The sequence below is a fragment of the Elephantulus edwardii genome, unplaced genomic scaffold (genome assembly GCF_000299155.1).
Source record: "Elephantulus edwardii isolate Elephantulus edwardi_28Jun2011 unplaced genomic scaffold, EleEdw1.0 scaffold00060, whole genome shotgun sequence".
NCBI classification, from domain to species: Eukaryota; Metazoa; Chordata; class Mammalia; order Macroscelidea; family Macroscelididae; genus Elephantulus; species Elephantulus edwardii.
Window position 1 is genome coordinate 16,544,048 of NW_006399810.1, and position 21,725 is coordinate 16,565,772.

At 37.6% G+C, this 21,725-nt stretch overlaps 1 protein-coding gene across 1 annotated transcript in view; it reads right to left on the reverse strand.

Moving 5' to 3' along the window:
• Positions 1–21,725, reverse strand: part of LOC102861862 (la-related protein 4B-like) — a gene marked incomplete at its 3' end in the record, with an annotated part of 98,118 nt that overhangs the window by 54,734 nt on the left and 21,659 nt on the right. Inside the window, exons 3-4 of the mRNA XM_006887692.1 lie at positions 682–832; positions 322–456 (exon numbers count right to left, since the gene is read on the reverse strand). Coding sequence (XP_006887754.1) covers positions 322–456; positions 682–832 — 286 coding nt within the window. The remainder of the gene's footprint in view (positions 1–321; positions 457–681; positions 833–21,725) is intronic.

The window sequence follows — 21,725 nt, forward strand, 5'->3', positions numbered from 1 at the left end:
GCCTTTATCCAAAATATCTTATTCTCAATTATAACAATAAAATTCTAATCTCTGTATTAATATAATTCTCCCTACAAATTACTTGCAGTTTCTCCTGGTTTAATATTACTCATCTTCAAGAACTCCTCAGGCCTCACTGACTCCTTCACTCACTGACTGAAGCCCAGAGGGTTCTTGATCCCTTCCTGTCAATGAGTTTTAAGCAGAGGGAGGCAAATAAGAGACATAACTGTTTAAGTAAAGAGTTAATCAGTAATATAAACAGAAATAAAATAAACTTCATACTCTACAAAAAATAAATTAATTCATAAATATCTTTACCCATGTCACTATTTTCAGGCAGAGATTCATATTCTGAGTGGTCCACAGCCAATGTACTCATATCTGCTTGGTCTGGCTCCTGTAAATCTGGCAATGCTGCATGCTCATGACTTCTGTCACCATTGCCATCCAATGCTAGGATTAAAAATTTTATTACCAAAGAGTTAGAAGAAACTTTTCTTAAAATAAAAAACATACAGTTACTTGTACATTTTGATTTCAAGAGAAATCCTGATGCTTAAATACTGTGAAAAACCATGACATAAAATTTCAATTATTTCTTAAAGATATATAAAATTACAATAAAGATAAATACATCAAAAGTGAAGTAGCTCCTAATTAGTAATTCATTAAACTTACCCTCTCTGCAGCTGTCTGGAGGATGATCAGGTAACTCTTCCCAAGTCTTACTCACACTGCCATCAGTTGTAGTATTTGCTTCCAAATGAAGCATATGATTCCCCCATACTTTCGCATTGGGGTTTAGCTCTGAAACCCTGGTTGCTGGTGCCTAAAGAAGATGATAATATATATATGACTCGACGGCACATAACAACAAACAACACACACACACACATATGTTTTTATCTAAATTTCAACCAAATGCAATTTCACACACTAAAGCAGAGTTAAAATGCACTTATGTTAAGACAATGTAGACAAAAAAGCTTAAGTTCTCTATTTACACTATTTTGGGCATGAAATTAAATTAAAATAAATAAATAAATAAATAATTCAAATGTTATAAAGAGCTCAATTTACTACCATGACCATATTCTAGGAAGTTCTGTAGCCTATGCCACAGGGAGTTGCACTGTTAACCCAAAGACTGAGTCCCTATTTGACGGTTTGAATCCATAGTGACTCTGTGAGAGAAAGATGGCAATCTCCTCCTCGATGTTAAGTGTTGTTCAATTGAATACGACTCATAGTGACCCTATGAACAAAAGACCTGAGCTCTGTTCTATAACTACTATCATTTCTCTAAGTTCACGGAGTTTCCAGAGGCACGCTGTTTAGGAAGTAAATACCACTCCTGCTTCCAAGTCGGTCTTAATCTGGGAGCTCCACCAAACACTGTTCACCATGGGTGACCATGATGCTATCTGAAACACCAGTGGCATAGGGGTTAGCATCATAGTAACCCAAGTTACTTCAGTACAGTGAAGTGACAGACCAGTAAAGGCCTGCCCACCAAGTCCTGAATGACTCTAAACAAGAGGCTTCTAGTCTACAGCTCATACTGTTAGGTGTAGCTGAGCAGAATACATTTCATAGTAACCCTGCAAATGACAATCATAACTGTGCCCTATCCTCTACCATCCTTAAGATCTTGGCCATTTTAGAGCCCACTGTTAAATCACTGTATCAAATCGTCTCTTTGAAGATCTTATCTCTTGCTGATCCTCTACTTTTCTCATCATGATGTTCTTTACCAAGTACTTGCCTCTCTTGCCTCAAGTATGAGAGATGAAATTTTATCATCCTTGCCTCTAAGGAGCACCGCGGTTGCACTTTTTCCAAGATGGAGTTATTTATTCTCTTGGTAGTTGTTGTTGCTAGTTGCCATCCAGCTGACTAGGACTCATAGCAACCCTATGAATAAAAGATCTGAAATTTGCCCTATCCAGTGCTATTTTCACAATCTCTGATATACTCAATTAATAGAGTCATTGTGTTGATCCAACACAGTCACTGTGTTGCCCTTTCAAATATGATGTCTGTTTCCAAGAATTGACCTCTCCTAACAACATGGCCAAAGTAGTAGAAATGGTCTTACTGTCCTTGCTTATAAGGAACACTCTGACTGCACTTTTTTCATCCTTTGGCAGGCCATGGGATATTCAGTGCCCTTACGCAAACCTCAAACATACAGATTCTTCTTCTTCTGTTAACCTTAGTCCCTGACCAGCTTTCAGATTGATAGCGAGTATATGGTTACCATGCTGTCTTTAAAATAATAACCTGAAAGTGATCTTTGACAGCAGATTTGCCAACTTTTAATTTCCTCTTTTAAATTCTTTTTCTTTTAAAAATTAACAATTTATAGGTAAAGGGAAAGGCAACATGCACTAAAGATCTGATGAGACATCATAAGTTAGTGAACCAACTGTAATTCATATTAGAAAACAAATGTCTAAGAATGAATTTACAAATTGTATTGTTTTTTCATTCAGTTAAATTCATTCAGTTAAATACAATTTGTAAACTATGACTCAAAAGAATATAAAATAAGGAGCATAAATGAACACAACTTCGAACAGCCGTCATTTATTTATGGCCAACTATTTCCATGACTTGGCCAGATGCCACCAACTAATGTGCTAATGGCAGCCTTATCTAACTTTGAAAGCTGTTGAAATACAGCAGTGACAGGAGCTATGAAGCAGTTCTGACTCGAAGGCAATGAGATAGATTATAATCTTATGTTTCTACTATTTACAAGACTCTTGAAAAGACAAGTAAATATAGACATGATGTCCCTGATCTTAAGAGATTTCAGTATTAAAAATTATATTACCCAATAACAGTAATATTCAAATTCTCTCCAAGACTGACTAATTAATATAAAACACAACTCACAAATTTACACATTTGCTAACAACTTGTTGTCAGGTATTATTAAGTCAACTATGACTCATAGTGACTCTATGAATAACCGAGTTAAACCATGACCTATCCTGTGCCACCCTTACCATTTCTGAGTAGGTTGCTGACCCTCCACCTTTACGAAAACAATGCCTATTTCACAAGACTGGCTTTGCCTAACAACATGCTCCACAAGTTTCACCATCTTTGCCCTCCAAGGAATTACCTGGTTGTACTTTCTCCACGGCTTATTTGTTCTTTTGGCAACCATCAAAATTTGAACATAATGTAGATGGATTTTTAAAAGCTTCATACATTAATATAAGCAACAGTCATAGAAAATAAAAATCCCTCACAAAACCAAGTGCCTTCTAAAGTAAGTCTGCCAAAGCGAATACAAGAAAGGAGAAAATGCTAAAACATCCACTGAGTTACAGGATAAAATATTAAAAATTTTCTGCACAAACCAGTGCCCATTTCTGAAGAGCATCTGTTACCATCTCTGGAGCTTTTCCAAAACACAAACTCCCTGACCTGCTGGATCAGAATCTGCAAGGTCAGAAACTATAGTACTTAGAAAGCTCTCCAGGTAGTAATTCGTAGGCTGCCAGTCCAGTGTTTTGTCATGTGCTCTAAGATGGCTGGTACTTGAGTCCAAACCCTGCTTGCTTAGAGTTGTGTAACCTGAGACTAATTAACCTGTGATGATCTCATCAAGAAATGAGTTTAATACTTCCAATTTTATAGAATTCCTGAAATAACAGACATAAAACACTCAAGCATAGCATATATTATGCTCAAAAATTTAGAGCTACTATATCTACCTTGATTGCATGTTTGATAAATTTGACTGCAAATGTTGGCAGAAATCTTCTATTTCCTCCTCTTTGGCTCTGGTTGTTGGTCCATATATTTGAATGATGATGGTATTCACTGGGTTTCCTTGTATGCATATGGGTATTTATCCTATCACTCACAACATTGTATTTCAAGATGTATCTAAAAATGCCTTTTTTTATTATGTAACCAACCCCATTTTCCCTCACCTTTTCCTCTTCAGCATAGTAGATCATATGATCCTCTGACTCAAAATGTCCCATGCCATTCCATCTCATCTTGCCAATACCTAGTATGTCAATATTTATACGTTCCATTTCCCTCTTAACAATATCTAATTTTCCTACATTAATGATTCTTATATTCCATGTTCCTCTTTCTGTTTGTTTCCATACTTGAAGGCTCAGTCTCAGCTGCCATAACTGCTAGTCTAAGTGTGCTCTGTTACACACAGGGTTTTCAAAGACGTGCTATTTTGGAAGTGGATGGCTAATCCTTCTTCCTAGTCTGTCTTAATTTGATTGCTCAGATTTAGAACATTATCTGACAGACAAGCATTTTTAAGAAAAGAGCAGATTAAAGATATTTCCTAGTAGAAAAAAACCAAAAGATTCTGTGTTGTCCCCATCTTTGCCAGGTGTGTTTTGAGCCACTTCCTCTCTCAGCTCCATCAGCATTCACATCTACTCCCACCTACTTTCAACAACAATCTCCCCTCTCTAGCCCTTGAAGTGATGGCCTACATGTCAATCTTTCTGGGCTTCTGTGATTCCTAATGCCTCAAGCTCATGGCAGTTTCTTCCTCTAAGAAGAGTATCTCTTGACTTCGGGATTTTTGAACTTCTGCTCCAGGACTGATTTCTTGCGCCTTAAGGCACCTTCTCCTCAATTTATGCTACATGAGTTTCCCAGGGGAGGCTGATAAATCCTATAGATTTGGTATATACTCTTGTCTTCCTGGATTTGAAGACAGCTTCCAAGATTTGAAGGTGGCCTTGACCTGTGGGCTTCTGGGATTCGTAGTTATTGGTACCTGCATGGTATGGGGACTACTGAGAAAGCAGAGAGTACCAAAGGAATATCTATCTATGTTTCATTGACTATGCAAAGGCATTTGACCGTGTGAATTATAACAAACTATGGCTGATGCTGAGAGAATGGGAATCCCAGAACACTTGACTGTATTTATGTGAAACCTATACTTGGACCAAGAGGCAGTCATTAGAAAAGAGCAAGCAAACACTGCATGGTTCAAAACTGGGAAAGGTGTGAGTCAAGGATGTGTCCTTGATATCTCCATATCTTTTCAATCTATATGCGGAACAGATTAACTTGGAGGCTGGGCTCTATGAAGAGAAGCGTGGCATCAGGATTGGAGGTAGACTCATCAACAATCTGTGTTATGCAGATGACACAACCGTGCTTGCTGAAAATGAGGAGGACCTGAAGCACTTGCTGCAGAGGATCAAGGACTACAGCCTTCAATATGGATTGAAGCTCAATATCAAGAAAACAAAGATTCTAATCACTGGACCAATTGGTAGCATCATAATGGATGATGAAGAGAATGAGATTGTTGACAGCTTCAGTTTACTTGGCTCTACAGTCAACACTCTTGGAACCAGCAGACAGGAAATTAAAAGACAAACTGCATTAGGAAAGCCTGTTGTCAGAGACCTCTCCAAAATACTGAAGAGCAATGACGTCAGTCTGGAAACTAAGGTGTGGTGCCTCATACAGGCTATGGTCTTTGCAATTACTTGCAATGCATCAGAGAGCTGGACAACAACTAAGGATGATAGAAAGGAGAGTTGATGCCTTTTAACTTTGGTGCTGGAGAAGAGTACTGAATATATCATGGACTGCTGGGAGAAGAAACAAGTTCATTCTGGAGAGGGTGAAACCAGGCTGCTCCTTGGAGGTAAGGACTCTGAAGCTCTGACATACTTTGGACACATTGTAAGACTGGATCAGTGCCTAGAAAGGGACGTCACGCTTGGGAGGGTGGAGGGACAGTGAGATGAAGATCCTCAATGAGGTGGATTGATTCAGTCACTGGGGTAATCGGGATACGCATATCGGAGACAGTAAGATTGGCAAGAGTCAGAGGAGGGTTTAGAGCTGTTGTGCATACGGTCACTATGGCACATAACAACAACAGCAACAAAGTATGTACTAAATTTCCTCGGACATGATTCTTTGTGGTTTGGCTGTTGTATAATTTGGTGGTTATGTCATCACCATATGATCTCAGTTATCAGCTATTCAGTTGTATGGTGACTGTGATGATAGTGGTGATTGTGGTGGGATAGTCACAGACATAAATGTTATGGGGAGTTTTCCTAAAGTTATGATCTGTATCATCTTTTATCTTACAAGAGATAAAAGGAGAGGGAAATAAGCAGAGATGCCAAGAAGAGTTTGTAGCAGAGCACGTCCTTTTATCCTGGGGTCCCTACAATGAGAAACCTAGACCCTGGGGAAAACTGCTGCGCCATATGGAAATTTCCAAGAAATTCTGGGTCCACAGATGTTGAAAGGTGACAGCAACCCTTCCCAGAGAGAAAAAAAATTCCTTTAGACCTGTCACATTGAGTGCAGACTTGTAGCCTGCTAAATTTCAAGGGCTAAGTTTTATTAAGTCATCCACTTGTACTTATTTGTTATAAAATCTCATTCTCTAAAGCTTACCCATCTCATAACCAAAAGCAACCACACATCACTTGCCATCACCATCTCCTATCCACTATTCTTATGGTCGTGCTTATTTACAGTTAGGTTTTATCTCTGTACTACTTCTAAATACATCAGACTTTGTCTGTTGCTAGAGCACCTTTTGTCAGATATTCATATTGCACACTCCTTTGTTTCACCATAATGATTCTCCTATTTCATGCTACATTTTTAAACAGTATTTTTCTAGCACTCTTTTGCTGTTGTTGTTAAGTGCTGTTGAGTAGTAGGCGACTTATAGTAACCCTATGAATACAAGTCCTGAACACCTGTAAAATTTTCATCCTTTCTCCGGGTTCACAGGGTTTCCAGAGGCAAGCTATTATGAAAGTGGATGCCACTCCTGCTTCCAAGTTTGTTTCAATCGGGGAGCTCCTTCAAACACTGCCCACCATTCTCGCATTTGACTCATCATATTCTTCTGTTACAAATCTCTAATGGCTCCTCTAAAGTCTGAAGAAAAGTCAAATGTTTAGTGGCAGATCCTCTACAAACCAGAACTTCATTTTCACTACCATAATCTTCCAATAAATGTAACAAAATTACTTGTTTTTTTTTTAATGTGCTGTTAAGTCTTTGCACCACTGTGTACTAAGTTAGGGCTTCTTAACTAAGAGACAACAGAAGTTCTCTTAATATAGCCAGGACAGTCTTGGAATGTTTCCCAGTCAATTGCTTCTGACAGACAGTAGACTCACTGAGTTTACCATAGGGTAGAATCTTTGTTCCTAAAGGAAATTTTATAGAGTGCAAAGTTCTACTCTGTATACAAAGGGCCATCATGAGTTGAAATTAATTGGTTTTATTTCCAAAACAACTCACTCTTCCCGTTTAGTAAGTTTTACCATGTCTGCTTTTTGTACCCCATTAGTTGTATTTTTTCCTATCATTTATTAATTGTAAATGAAATCTGAATACTTAAAAAACTAGATAAACTAAGGCACTAAATAATCCATTTTTAAACTAGGTATGGGTGAGGCAGATTGCCTCAAACCATAAAGATCGTAAGGGACAGAGTAAGACACCAAGCTTAGAAGGCCTTGCTCATGATTTAAAACGGCTGAAAAAAAAATCCAGAAATATACAACCAGAAGAGATAAAATTCATGAATGTACCTTTTAAATATTAAATCCCTGTGCACCTCAAAAATATTTGAGATGGCCAACAGATACATGAAGAAATGTTTCAAATCATTGGCAGTAAGAAAGATGCAAATTAAAACCACAATGAGATACCATCTCACTCCAGTAGCAGTGGCAAAGTTTAACAAAACAGCATGTAATAAATGTCGGAAAGGATGTGGAGATAGGAATTCTTTATACACTGTTGGTGGGATTGTAAAATGGTGTAACTATTCTGGAAGGCAGTTTATAGAGTTTCCTCAAAAAGCTGAACACAGAAATTCCCTATGACTCAGCTATTCCACTGCTTGGAATATTTATTCCCTGAGAAAATTAGAAATGAGACCCAAATAAAGATTTGTGCACCAATGTTCATACTGTGTTATTCACCACTGCAAGAACATGGTAACAACCCAAATGTCCAATCACAATTGGATAGATTGAGAAATCGTGGTACTTTCACATGATGGAATACAGCATGCAGGAGCAATGATTTTGAAAATTACTACATAACTTAGAAAGGACTGGAGAGCATTATGCTAAGTGAACTCACTCAGTCCCATAAGGATAAATGCTGTATAAAACCATTATTGTAAAAATAGAAAAATAGTGGAGGCAGTCTTTGAGGCCTGGACCCACTGTCCTTCACAGATCTGTAATAAAATGCATCTATGGAAAAAAAAAAAATAGAAAAATAGAATAGTAAAATGTGTGTGAGGATCCAAGGGGGTAGTAGGAGTAGAGAAGAGGGGAGAGGATGGGCAGGGGAATAATCACAGGGTCATTGATGGGTAGAGGGAGGGGTGGGTAAAGGAAATAGGAAAGATCCAGTGTGAAAAAACAATGTATACAAACTTGGTAAGCAAACCAGTTGTTTGCTGTTGTTGTTGTAGTGACTCACAGTGACCCTATGTGCTCTATCCTGTGCCAATCTTATGATCTCTGACACACCTACCCTCATCACCACAGTCACTGAATCAATCCATCTCATCGAGGGTCTTTGTTTCTTGTGCTGCCCCATCCACCATTCTAAGAATAATGTCCCTCTCAAAGGACTGGTCCCTCCTTGCAACATGCCCAAAGTAGGTCAAAGCCTCAGAATGCTTGCCTCGAAGGAGTATTTAAAAAAGAAAAAAAATCTTCATTTCATTAACTGACTTTCAATTACCTGCTTTTGACAGCATAATGAAAGGGTTTCTACCTTACTTATTCACCAGGTTAAGCTTCATTTGTCTGAGTATATAATTTGTTTCTTTTTTGTGATTTATTAAGTAGAGAAAGCTAGAAGATTCTGATTACATTTGACAGTCTTTTCCTAAACGGCATCAGGTCCTAATTCCCCTGGTTCTTGAAATGCTGTTCTTTCTACCTTGACCTGTTGATCTACCCCTTATAAAGCTTTACTTAAAATGCCTTATATTCTATGATGCTTTTTCTTATCTCTAGTTCTTGAATGCAGTCTTCATTCTTTTTCAAATTCTTTAATAATGTTCCAAAGTTTTAAAGCATTTACAATTTTCAATCTTATTTCTCTTAGTGTTTTCTTAGAGTAGACAAGCAAATTATTTAAATGCTGTATTATTCGCTAAATAAGTGATTGGCAACTGATGAACAATATCAAGAGACTTTCAGTAACACTGGTAGTACAACCTTCTCTTGAAAGGTACAAACTGACTAAAGTTATTAAGTTCACTAAGTTTGAGACAGTGAGGTTGGCACAGGATAGAATGGCGTGTAGGGCTCTTGTACATAGGGTTGCTATGAGTCGCAAGCACCTCTACGGCACATAACAACAAGCTGAAGGAACTTAAGAACAAATTCAAAGCTCAAGTTGCAATAATTAAAGATGCTTTGGACAGAACAGTAAATGATCTAGGAAGCTTTAAAAGAAGATGGAAAGAGTATACAGAATTACCATACCAAAAGGAATTTGCAGACACAGATGAATTTCATGAAACAATATATGAGCAAGAGCTTGTGATGATAAAAGTTGTTCAAGCAGCTCTGAAAGAACTGGCAACAAGGAACCAGGAATTGATCAACAGATGCTGTCCTGGATGAGCTCACCAAATTAAGCCAAGAAATCTGGAGGATAACCACCGGCCAACTGATTGGAAGAGATTCGTACTTATTCCATTCCAAAGAAAGGTGAGCCAACAAGAGTGGGGATATTATCAAACAATATCCTTTAATATCACATGCCAGCAAGAATCTGCTGAAAATCATCCAAAAACAACTGAAATACCACTGTATCAACAGAGAACTGCCAGAAGTGCAGGCTGGGTTTAGAAGAGACCGTGGTACTAGGAATAGTATAGCAAATGTTAGATGCCTCTTGGCTGAAAGTATTACAGAAATGTCTGTGTTTCAATGATGATGCAAAGGCATTTGAAAGTGTAGCTAATTCTGAGAAGAATGGGAATCCCAGAACACTAGACTGTGATTATATGAAACCTATACTTGGACCAGGAGGCAGTCGTCAGAACAGAGCAAGAAAATACTTCATGGTCCAAAACTGGGAAGGGTGTACACCAGGGATGTGTCCTATCTCCTTATCTTTTCAATCTATATGCAGAACAGATCATCCTGGAGGCTGGGCTCTAGGAGGAGGAATGTGGCATCAGGATTTGAGTTCATCAACAATGTTCATTATGCAGATGACACAACCCTGTGTGCTGAAAAGAAGGACCTGAAGCACTTGCTGCAAAGGATCAAGCAATGCAGCCTTCAATATGGATTTAAGCTGAACATCAAGAAAACAAAGATTCTCACCACTGGGCCAACTGGCAGCATCATAATAGGTGGTAAAGAGACTGAGATTATGAACAGCTTCAGCTTTCTTGACTCCACAATCAACATTCTTGGTACCAGCAGCCAGGAAATTAAAAGACAAATGGCATTGGGAAAGTCTGCTGTCAGGGACCTTTCCAAAGTACTGAAGAACAACAGTGTCAGTCTGGAGACTAAGGTGTGCCTGATCCAGGATGCTGCTGCTGTTTTTGTTCACTGTATTCGAGTTAAGCATGACACATAGCAACCTTATGAACCAAAGGCCTGAAGCCTTTCTGTAACTACCCACATTTAACAAAGCCATAGTCTTTGCAATTACTTGCTATGCATCAGAAAGCTAGACAATGACTAGGAATGAGAGAAGGATAATTGATGCCTTTGAGCTCTGCTGCTGGAGAAGAGTATTGAATATACCATGGGCTGCTGGGAGAACAAACAGTTTTGTCCTGGAGAGGGTGAAACCAGGCTGCTCTTTGTAGGCAAGGATTCTGAAGCTCGTTCTGACATACTCTGGGCATTCTGCAAGGAGGGACCAGGGAAATTATGCTTGGGAGGGTAGAGGGACAGTGCAAGAGAGGAAAATCCTTAATGTGATGGATTGATTCAGTCATGGGGGTAATGGGGGAAAGTGTGTCAGAGACAGTAAGGTTAGTACAGGATAGAGCAGGGTTTAGGGATGTTGTATACAGGGTTGGTATGAGTCACAAGTGACTTGACATTGCCTACGTGAATCATGACTCTACCACTTATTTCAAATAAGACTATGGGCAAGTTAGTTATGCTTTCTGAGCCTTTGTGTCCTCTATTGTAAATTGAAGATAATAGTTCTTACCTCATCAGTACTAAAGATGTGATTAGCACATATTTGGGCTCAAAAAAATGCTAGTTGTTAGAACTATTTTAGTGAAAAGTATTCTCAGACAGTGAAGGATGATTGACAGTAATAGTACTGTTTCTTGCTAAAATCTCAACAGGCTCAAGAATAAACTAAAAGTAGCTCCCTGTTAAAAGACATTTTTATTCTAACAGAAGAATTCTTTTATATTTATGGCAGTAGAGAATAACTGAGCTCCATTCAGGTTATACTCTCATCACTGACTATCAGGTCTTAAAACATTTGGAAATTCAATTTTATCACTATTATGTACATAATAATGCATCAGAAAAAATAAACGGAAAGAAATGCCATCAAAAGCACATGAGTAGGACCCCTCAGAATTATCCGGCAACAGGCATGAGTACTGTCATATGGGGTGGTGTCTGTGTGAGACAGAGAGACAGACAGACGGAGGAGAAGTCAGGAAAGGGGGGGGGGAGGCATTTTACAAATTGAAAAACCAAGACAGTGAAAGGTTAATCAACTTTCCCACAAAATGACAAACAATAATACTCTTGTTGCTATGTGCCATTGGGTCAGAACTGATGCATAGCTGACTCTCCAGTGGGTTTTTAGAGTCAATTAATCACATGGGCGGAGACTGCCCATCTTTCTCCCACAGAGCAGTTGGAGAATCTGAACAGCCTTTGGGCTGGCAGCACAACTTCCCACCACTAACTAAAAGCCACTAGAGTGGTTGTTGTTGTTGTTGTTGTTAAGTGCCGTCGAGTCGCAGGCGACTCACAGCAACCCTATGAAGGAGAGTCCTTGACGCTTGGGTGCCTTTCATCCTCTCTCCAAGTTCATAGGGTTTCTGGAGGCAAGCTATTATGGAAGTGGACGCCACTACTCCTTCCACGCTTGTTCAATCGGGGAGCTCCACCCCACTCTCAGTCCGCATTAGGTAGCCAACCATTAACGCATTTAAGACATCCGTGTCACAGTGTTCAGCCTCACAGCAACCACAAGTGACCGTGGCACAGCAACTTGTACACCAGGGCTATATGACCTAGAGGAATGTCTTTAGTCCTATGTAATTCCAACTGACAACCAAGAACTCTTTAACTTCATCTAACTAGTGATATTAATCATTTTTTTTATTCACGGAAAATTTATAGTTAAAACTATAATTACTAAAAGGATGACCTTAATAGTCACATTCTGAAATAATTTTACATAAATGCCTAATACTCAATCTCTCTGTACGAGCTCTGGTTGGCTTAGTGGTAAAATTGCCATGTCAACACAATGGTGATTTGGATTCTCCATCTGCTTTGTGAGAAAAAGATGCAATTTACTGCCTCTGAAAACCCAAAGGAGGGTCAAGTGTGTTTTAGTTTAGACTTTACTATACACAATAACAATTCTTTTAGAATGGTAGAGCATTCTAAAGTGATATAATTCTCTATCCTCCAAAGGTTATCATCCTCTATTTTTAAAAAAATCCTATTAAACCATAAATTTCTATCTTCTTGGCACAGGACTTCAGTAACAAGCTACATTTGTCATTACGCTTATAATTAGAGCAATTTTTTAGGCTTTCAAGTCATGAAAGTCTATTATCTCTAGTTATATATTTATAAAACATAGTAGAAGCAACTCTAAAAAAGGAGGTCTGTAAAAGCACTATAAACAGAAGTTCTGAAAAACAGGTAGTACCAAATGTGATAACACTTAAAATTAGAATACTATTTGGATATGTCTCCTAATGGAAAAGCTAATTCAGAATAGTAAATAGATTTAAAAAAGCAAAGAGTAACCACCTGTATGCTGTGTTGACATACAAAGTAATTTTAAAATTGTATCTACTTAGTGGCAAGAAGCCGCAACTACAAGCCCAAAGGTCCACGGTTTGAATCCACCAGATGCTTTGCCGGGGAAGGAGGGACAATCCCCTCCTGTACCAGTCAGATCTGATTTGACAGTACACACACATAAAAATAATAAAATTGAAAAAAAAATTATATCTACTTACACAAAAGGGGTATATGTATTATTTTAAAGGCTCTGTTTTATATTATTTGTTTCCTAAACTATTTAAAAAACAAAATGGATTAACCTGAACAAACACTTTTTGTTAAAACTCATTTAAAAACTACTGGTTGAGTAAATGAGACTTTGCTTTAACAAGGTTCTGTTTTTGTTAGGTACTGTCAACTATGACTTACAGCAATTCTATGAGCAACAGAATCAAGCCCTGCCCTATCCTGCACCATCCTCACCACCTCTGATATACTTGATCCTACTGTTGTGTTGTTTCCTGTATCATCCCCATCATCTCTGATATACTTGAGCCTACTGTTGTGTTGTTGGTGTTGTTTTGTACCATCAAGTCAGAACTGAGTCTTAGCTAACACTCCGATGGGTTTTTCAAAGGCAGTAAATCACAAGAGAGATGACTGCTGATCTTTCCTGTGGAGCAGCTGGTGGATTCAACCTCTAGTTTGACAGAGCAATTCCTTACCACAAGCCACCAGAACATAGGTTAAGCCCACTGTACCTCTTACAATTGTATTTCTTCTAAGGATGTCTAAACCTAAAAAACCCCTCAGTGTTGTCGAGACCAAAGTTAAGCATACCTGACCCTCCATTGGGTTTCCAAGGCTATAAGTACCAAGGGAGAAGAATTTCCATCTTTCTCTTCTTAAGCTGCTGGTATATATGAACTGGCTGACAGGCGTCACCCTGGTATAGCAACTCACTCCTTATATACACAGACTATGCCACTAGAGCTCCCTGCTTCTCTACAGGCAAGACTTACACCCCTTTGAATAATCATCTTTACATTTATTATAGAATTGCTAGAATGACACCTCAAATTAGTAGCTACCAAAATTATCTGTGAAGTTTTTCCAAAGCATAAGGTCCAGCTAACCTCAGGAGACCTAAGTTGGAGCCAAAGCAATGTTATTTTGAAAAGCTCCACAAGTGATTCTGATGGAAAAAGAGAGAACCAAGACTTTATATCCAGTTAAAAGCAGTAAATTTAGACCCTTACAATACAATAGTCACAAAACACAGAAATATGTCTATATTTTATAAAGGTGACTTCTGAAAGACAATTTTAAACATTCAATAGGCATTAAAGTTCTTACTAAAGCATACTACACTGCACACCTGACAAAATTCACTAAGACAATGAACTTAGGAAACATTACCTGTGGTGTGACAAGGACAGAAAAACTACTAAAGGTCAGTGTTAATGAGCAAATGGCATGCAACAGCCTTATATAGGAAATCACCTGTACAAATCTGCATGCTGATGATTAGTACAGGTAACGAGAATTCACACACATTTGTAGTTTAAATATAACAAACAAAATGTTCATACTCTATTTGAAAACTGTTAAACAAGTACTATAATAATTGGGTCTTATATAAGCATTCAATCGACTTCCCAGTGCTTAGAATAAATCTTCATTAATTGTAGGTTAAAAGCATTATCACAGCACAATAAGAAAAACTGATCAAACATACTTACTAGTTGTCCAATTCTATTTTGCCATCCCCAAACACCACCATCCTCTGATACAGGAAACTCATGAGAAGGTTCTTCCACTAAAAATGAAGCAATTTCTAAGCCCTGTGGCTTATTTTGTAGAGTCTCATTGATTATTTGTTCATTCTCTAATGTATCTTTTCCAAGTGGATTAGTCCACAGATAGCCTATTTGATATTCACAACCATTTGCCAGGTTTTCAGAAAATACCTGACTAGTTAAACTTCCAGTTGGAAAATAGGAAATCTCATTCAAACACTGGCAGTAAAATTGTTCTGGCAAATTCTGTAAATCTGATTTCCAGTTTTCAGTTATACTTAAAATATCTCCTGGGCATGATAAAATAGGATTCTCATTATTTCGTGCTATTTCCTTGCCATCAACTGGAATGATAGGAATTACGTGAGGTCTATCAAAAGGAGCAGTTGTACATCTGTCTACCTGTGTGGCATCAACACCAACCAGGTAGGAAAACCCATCCACAGTGTCACATAACTGTATTTTTTCAAAAATCATCTTTGAATTTTCCACAATATCCTTTTCAGAATTCAAAGCAGATTCCTGAACTACATTCTTGACATTGCTTTCTTTGAAATGGTATACATGTTCATTTGTTCCACATGAAACTAAGCTATCAAGACCAACAAGCTCAATACTGTCCTGCTTCAAACACGTTTCTTTTGCTTCTTTAGTTAGTAGTGTTGATTTACTCAACCTTGACACATTATCACTGAAAGCATCAGAAACTTCTTCAGTTGATTCAGAGTAAATCTGTTTCTGTTCTGGATTTTGACCATTACTAATAAACTTACTCTGTTTTACTTCTAATTCCTTTTTATTAGGATTTGAGATCTGGCTTAAAGCAGGGACAATACTAAGGTTTTCATATTTGTAGTCATTCAGACTACAGTTTTTTTCCATTTGATTTGTTTCAAGATCAGAAATTTTCTTTGTATCAGAACACACAGAAATAAAGGAAAGTTTATCTTGACTAGGCATTTCCTTATATTTTAAGATATCCGCTTCTTGGTCAAAGATTATTTTAGAATCTGACTTGACATTTTCCATCTCCTTGTCATACAGCTCTCTATGATTAGCTTCTAATATCTGAACTTTTAGTGTTTCTTTATCAGCATCTTCTAATGGCTGAGGGTCATTTGGTTGGTTGTGAAACTTATCATCTTCTATTTTATAACTCAGGCCTACCTCATCTTCATCAGTACAGGTGAAAATAAATGTAGAGGAAACAGAGTTACTCTTAAAAGATCTGTAATTATCAAGAGAGATGCCATTTGAAGGCATCTCTTGATAAGTTTTAATTTCTGAGTTGTTTATTCTTTGTACTATTCTATTTGTGTTTGTTTCATATAACATACAAGTTAAATTACAAGTCTGTCCCTGAACCTTATGTGCTCTAGTATCTACATCTGTATCTTCTTGAAATAAAGATTCCAATGTATTAGTTCTCTTAGCAGGCCTATCATTTTCTAAAATTTTATATTTACATTTATTTTGATGAGATGAATTACTTTCAGATCGCAAAGATAATTTGTCTTTGTGATGATTTCCAGTTTTGAGGCTACTATCACAGTTAATAAATGCTGAAGGAATGAGGAATTTAGGTTCACTGTTAACAAGTAGTTTTGCTGCTGCTGCTTTGAAATTATAATGAACCAGAGGACATTCATTTTCAAAGTTCACTGAAGTGATACCTTTTTTGGGACTTAAATTAATTCCACCTATACTAACACTGTCTGTTCTGTTAACATCAAAGATGAAATAATCATTATCTTTTAATGGTTTTACATAATTACTCTCTTTTTCCTCTTCAGAGCTTAAACTCTGATCTATACTATATATTTCAGTCTCAGCTTTATAATTTCTCTTAACACATGTGGTATCATCATGTAAATTAATAAGTGAATCATGTACCTGATTTAATAATTCTGAACCATAGCTCTCTTTCTCTCCTGGAATGACATTCAAACATTTTAATGAGTCACTGTCTATGTTAAGATTTAATTCATATAATGTGCCAATATTATGCAATGTGCTACTTTCTGCGTAATCTTTAGGAAATTCATTATCGGCTTTTGCCTTTAAATAAGCCTGTATGCTACTGTTGTTTACTTTATAAGGTGGACCATTAGTAGTTAAGAATTCAAAACTAGATTCCTTTTTCTCATTCCCTAATTCCTTTATTTCATTTGGATTTTGCATGTTCTGTGTTGAGAGTTCTTTCTGATGTGCCTTTAATTCTCCTGATCCTGGAATAACATTAAGGTCTAAGAATTCTTTCCCATTATTTAACGGCCATTTCATTGTACTAATCCCTGTAGAGATAACAGCTGAATGACATTCTTCTATTATAGTTTCTCCAAACACAGGAGTGTATGTTTCATCTTCAGTTTTCAGAAATTTGCTTTCTCCTGAATTTTTACATTGTTTATGGTCAACATAAACAGGATTTTCATCCTTCATTTCTGTATCAGATGTATCTAAAGAATTATTCTCATTACTGCTAATCTGAGGATTTACCATTATGTCTTCCTCTATTAATAAATTTTTACAAGTGACAGGATAATAGCATAGATGGTTACTTAAAGCAGTTTCTTCTTGTGCACTCTGGTAAGAAGGCACCAATAAATATGAAAGAGACACATGATCTTCTGAACAAAGATCTTCAGATAAGTTTGGTTTAGAGGCATTACTCACACATGGTATATGACAGACATTTTCAGAGTTCTGTTCACTAGTAGCAAAGTCAGAATTCTTGTTACTCTCATCTAAATTTTTATATCTAGTTAAGAATTTATACACTGCAGAAATAAAGCTAAACGATTGCTTTGATCTATTAGCCCGTTTGGACCCAAATCGCCCAAAAATTTTAGTCCACATATTAACACCAACAGCTGTTCTCCTGGCTCCATTTTCAACACTGTGACATTCCCTAACGTCAAGAGTATCAAATAATGAAGATAAAGTTTTACTTATCTTGTTCTCTGGTATGTTCTCCACAGATTTTTGTAACAGGCCAGTTTTCTCGTTCTCATTTTCACTACTTAATTCTTTGCTGAAGCAACAGCCCATGTTTGAAAGTTCAGAAACTCAGCTTACAATGCTTGTTGTTTAAGGAGCCTCCACAAATCCACCTCAAACAAACTTTCTATGGTTTCTGAAGAGAAGCCAACACCCAGATACCAAAAATAACCCTTTGCACAGCAGTCACATGCCACTGCCACTCAAATCCAAAATCCTAATTACAACAGATCACAACATAATAACTATATATGTGCCATGTGTTAAAATCAATGAAAGAAAAAAAAAGACTATAAATAGAAAATGGCATATTTTTATTCTCATAAAGGTAATAAAATTACCCCAGCCAAAATATTTCCGAAATCTAGTTTTTCATAAAGATTCACAATATTATTAAGTTTTCCGCTTTTCAAAAGCAATGCCTATGGGTAATTAAAAAATTGCTATTTGTGCCCCAAAATGGAATAGTATCAATTACTGATGCATATTGAAGTACTTATAGCTAAAATGTGAATCTCTGATTTTCTGTCAAACACTATTGTTGTGTGTCATCCAGTTGCCTGCAACTCATAGTGACCCTATGTACAACAGCCCTCAACCCTGCTCTATCCTGTGCCAATCTTAATTGTCTCTCACATACCTACCCCCACTACCCCAGTCACTGAATCAATCCGCCTCATAGAGGGTCTTCCTCTCCTGCGCTGTTCCTCCACCCTCTCAAGTGTGACGTCCTTCTCCAAAGACTGGTCCCTCCTTATCCCTCCTGTCCAAAGTATGTCAGACGAAGCTTCAGAATATTTACCTCCAAGGAGCAGCCTGGTTTAACCCTCTCCAAGATGAACGTGTTCGAATATTCTAGTAAATAAATATATTTATGTTCATTTATACATACATAACAATTTTAAAAGTATGTGTACAGAGAGGAGAAAAAGCAGCAAAATCTAACTGTTCAAATACATAATGGGTGCACTGCTGCTGCTGGTGTTTTATCATGGAGTTGGAACGAACTCATAGCTGACACTGCAGCAGGTTTTCAGAGGTAGTAAATCACAAGAGAGGAGACTGCCTAACCATCTCCTGCAGAGCAACTTGGTTCCTTATCACTAAGCTGCCAGAGATCCCTGATTTATTACTGAATCAGAACCAACCCATAAGCAGATCCTCCAGTGTTTTCTCAGAGGCAGTAAAAAGTACATGTGAAGAGACTGTCCCTTTTTCTCTGTTGGACTCTTTAACCACGTACTTTTGTGTCAGCAGCACAACTCCTTTACAATTTAGTCATCAGAGCTCCTTAATAGGTAAAGGGTAGTTCATGATACTGTCTTTACTGCCACAAATGTCTGGAAATTCCAATTAAGAAAAAAGAAAACAGCAAGAGATAATGTCACTCATGGGGAGCTCTGGTGGCCTAGTGGCAAGACACTGCACTGCAATCCCAGAGGTACACGGTTCAAATCCACCAGATGTTCTGCTGGAAAAGGAGGGGGCAATCTCCTCCCATACCAGTCAGATCTGATTTGACGGTACATGCAAAAATAATAAAAGTAAAAAAAAAAAAAAAAAGTCACTCATATGCACTTTGAAACAAAATACACAGCATTTAATCTGCCCAGGATACCTTATCAGTCCTGCACACTTTAGTTTGTTACTACAGATTCACATTATATGTCTTGTCTTATTCAACATTCTAATGTTTTATTTGTAGTATTAGCATCCCTTCCTCTACCGCTTTTGAGCAGATTTTGAGATACCACTGGGAGTCTGAGGCTTTAAATGTACTCATCTTTCCCTCCAAGAACGGCTAGTGGATTCCTAACACAGACTTCTTAGAAAGCTCTCCAATAGGCAACCAACCTACTATGCCACTAGGGTTCCTATTCTTAGGATAAGATACTTTTCCTTATTACGGTTCAGATTAGATATTTTTTTTAAAAAATTCTCTTATTTACTTCTCTGTAAGAGGTATTTTACTATTTACTTTAATTCAGAAGTTAAAAAACACTGATACTGTAAATAGTATATTAAAAAACCGATATTTTATAGTACAATAAGTTTAAGAATTATATTTAATTAAAGATAAAGATAATAAGACCACTTATGAGTGTGTTTAAATTCAGGTACTGAAAATGAATATTAATGATAATAGCAAACAATTTATATAATAACACTGCAATATACATTGTAACTGATGTAAAAAAGGCACACGCCTTGGCATTTCAGTGTCTCCCCTAAACACTCCCCTGCTGACATAGTGTACAACATTATAAATTATAAAGCTGCTAATCAGAAGGTTCGTAGTTTGAATCCAGTCACTCTGCTGGAGAAAGATGCGTCTCCTATTAGATTTAGTTTAGGAACCCAATAGGGAGTAGATTAAGTTGGAACCAACTCAATGGCTGTACATAAGTAAGGGGTGAGGGCTAGTCAGGCCAGGTCAGAAAGGTTACCATATATCATCAGGCAAACTCAAGAGAGAAAGTCTAGAATTTACACTAGGAAGTCCCCTCTTCCATATCCTTGAGCCTGGTAAAAACTCTGTACACTTAAGTTACTTTATGGCTTTATGGTTGGTGAAAATACTCATAGGTATTTAAGAGTAATGGGTTCCTTTATAAGAACATGGAAACATCACAATGGGAATCTCACCCTATGTGTTTACTTATTTGGTCCTGCAATAAAGCTTTAATTTTAGGTATAGCACTTTCCTTGAGCTCTGTGAATCATTCCAGCAAACTATCAAACCCAAAGGAATAGTGGAAGCCAGCAGTTCAGAAGTAAAGAGGTTGAGAAACCCTTAGTTTACTGGTATTCTGAGAGGATCCAAAGAACTCCTGAATCTACACCCAGCAAGTAAGAAATAGAGAGCTTCCTATACTTGTAGCAGGCATCTGCCTATGGGGCAGGGTCCTTGTAACTTGGGAGATCTGAGCTAACTCAAGTCAGGAGTCACTCACATACTGAGTATGAGTTGATTGTGACACAAGGTAACTTTCCATAGGGTTTCTGAAAGTAGAAATCTAAAGGAAAGGAAATTGCCTGTATTTGTCCCCCAGAGCTGCTGGGAGATTAAAACAGCTAGACACACATGGCCTCTAGGGTTAGAGGCGCAACATACTACAGACTACACCACTAGTGCTTCCATCCAGGTAGTACTGTATGGTAAAGACAACTGATGTCAGACTAAACAGAGAAGTAAAAAATAAAAGATTTGGATTCTGAAATTGGTTAACAGTGATTATTACCTTTAAAGTCACAAAATTTTAGAAATAAGAATATTTTAATTACTTATTCATATCTCACTCTCAATAATCCTTGAAGTAGAGAGCAGATACATTCAAAATAAGCAAGAATGAGCATAATTAACATTAAACACCACAGAGCTAGTATTATATTCTCTAGATCATTATTGTTGTTGTTAAGTGTCATCAAGTCGCCAAGGACCCACAGTGACCTTTTGTACAACAGCTCTGAACCCTGCCCTGTCCTGAGCCAGTCTAATTCTGACACCCTAAACCCCACTGCCCCAGTCACTGTATCAATCCATCTCATCCAAGGTCTTCCTCTCCTGCACTGTCCCTCCACCCTTCCAAGCATGATGTTGTTATCCAAGGGCTGGTCTATCCTGGCCATGTGCCCAAAGTATATGAGACAGAACTTCAAAATCCTAGCCTCAAGGAGAAACCTGGTTTCACCCTCTCCAAGAGAGTTCTATTTGTTTTCTCGGCAGCCCATGGTATATTCAAGACTCTTCTCCAGCACAACTCAAAGTCATTCTTAGTCATTGTCCAGCACTCTGATGCAAGCAAATAACTGCAAAGGCCGTGGCCTGGATTAGGTGCACCTTAGTCTCTAGACTGACATCACTGCTTTTCAGCACTCTGGAGAGGTCTCTGACAACACATATTCCCAATACAATTCG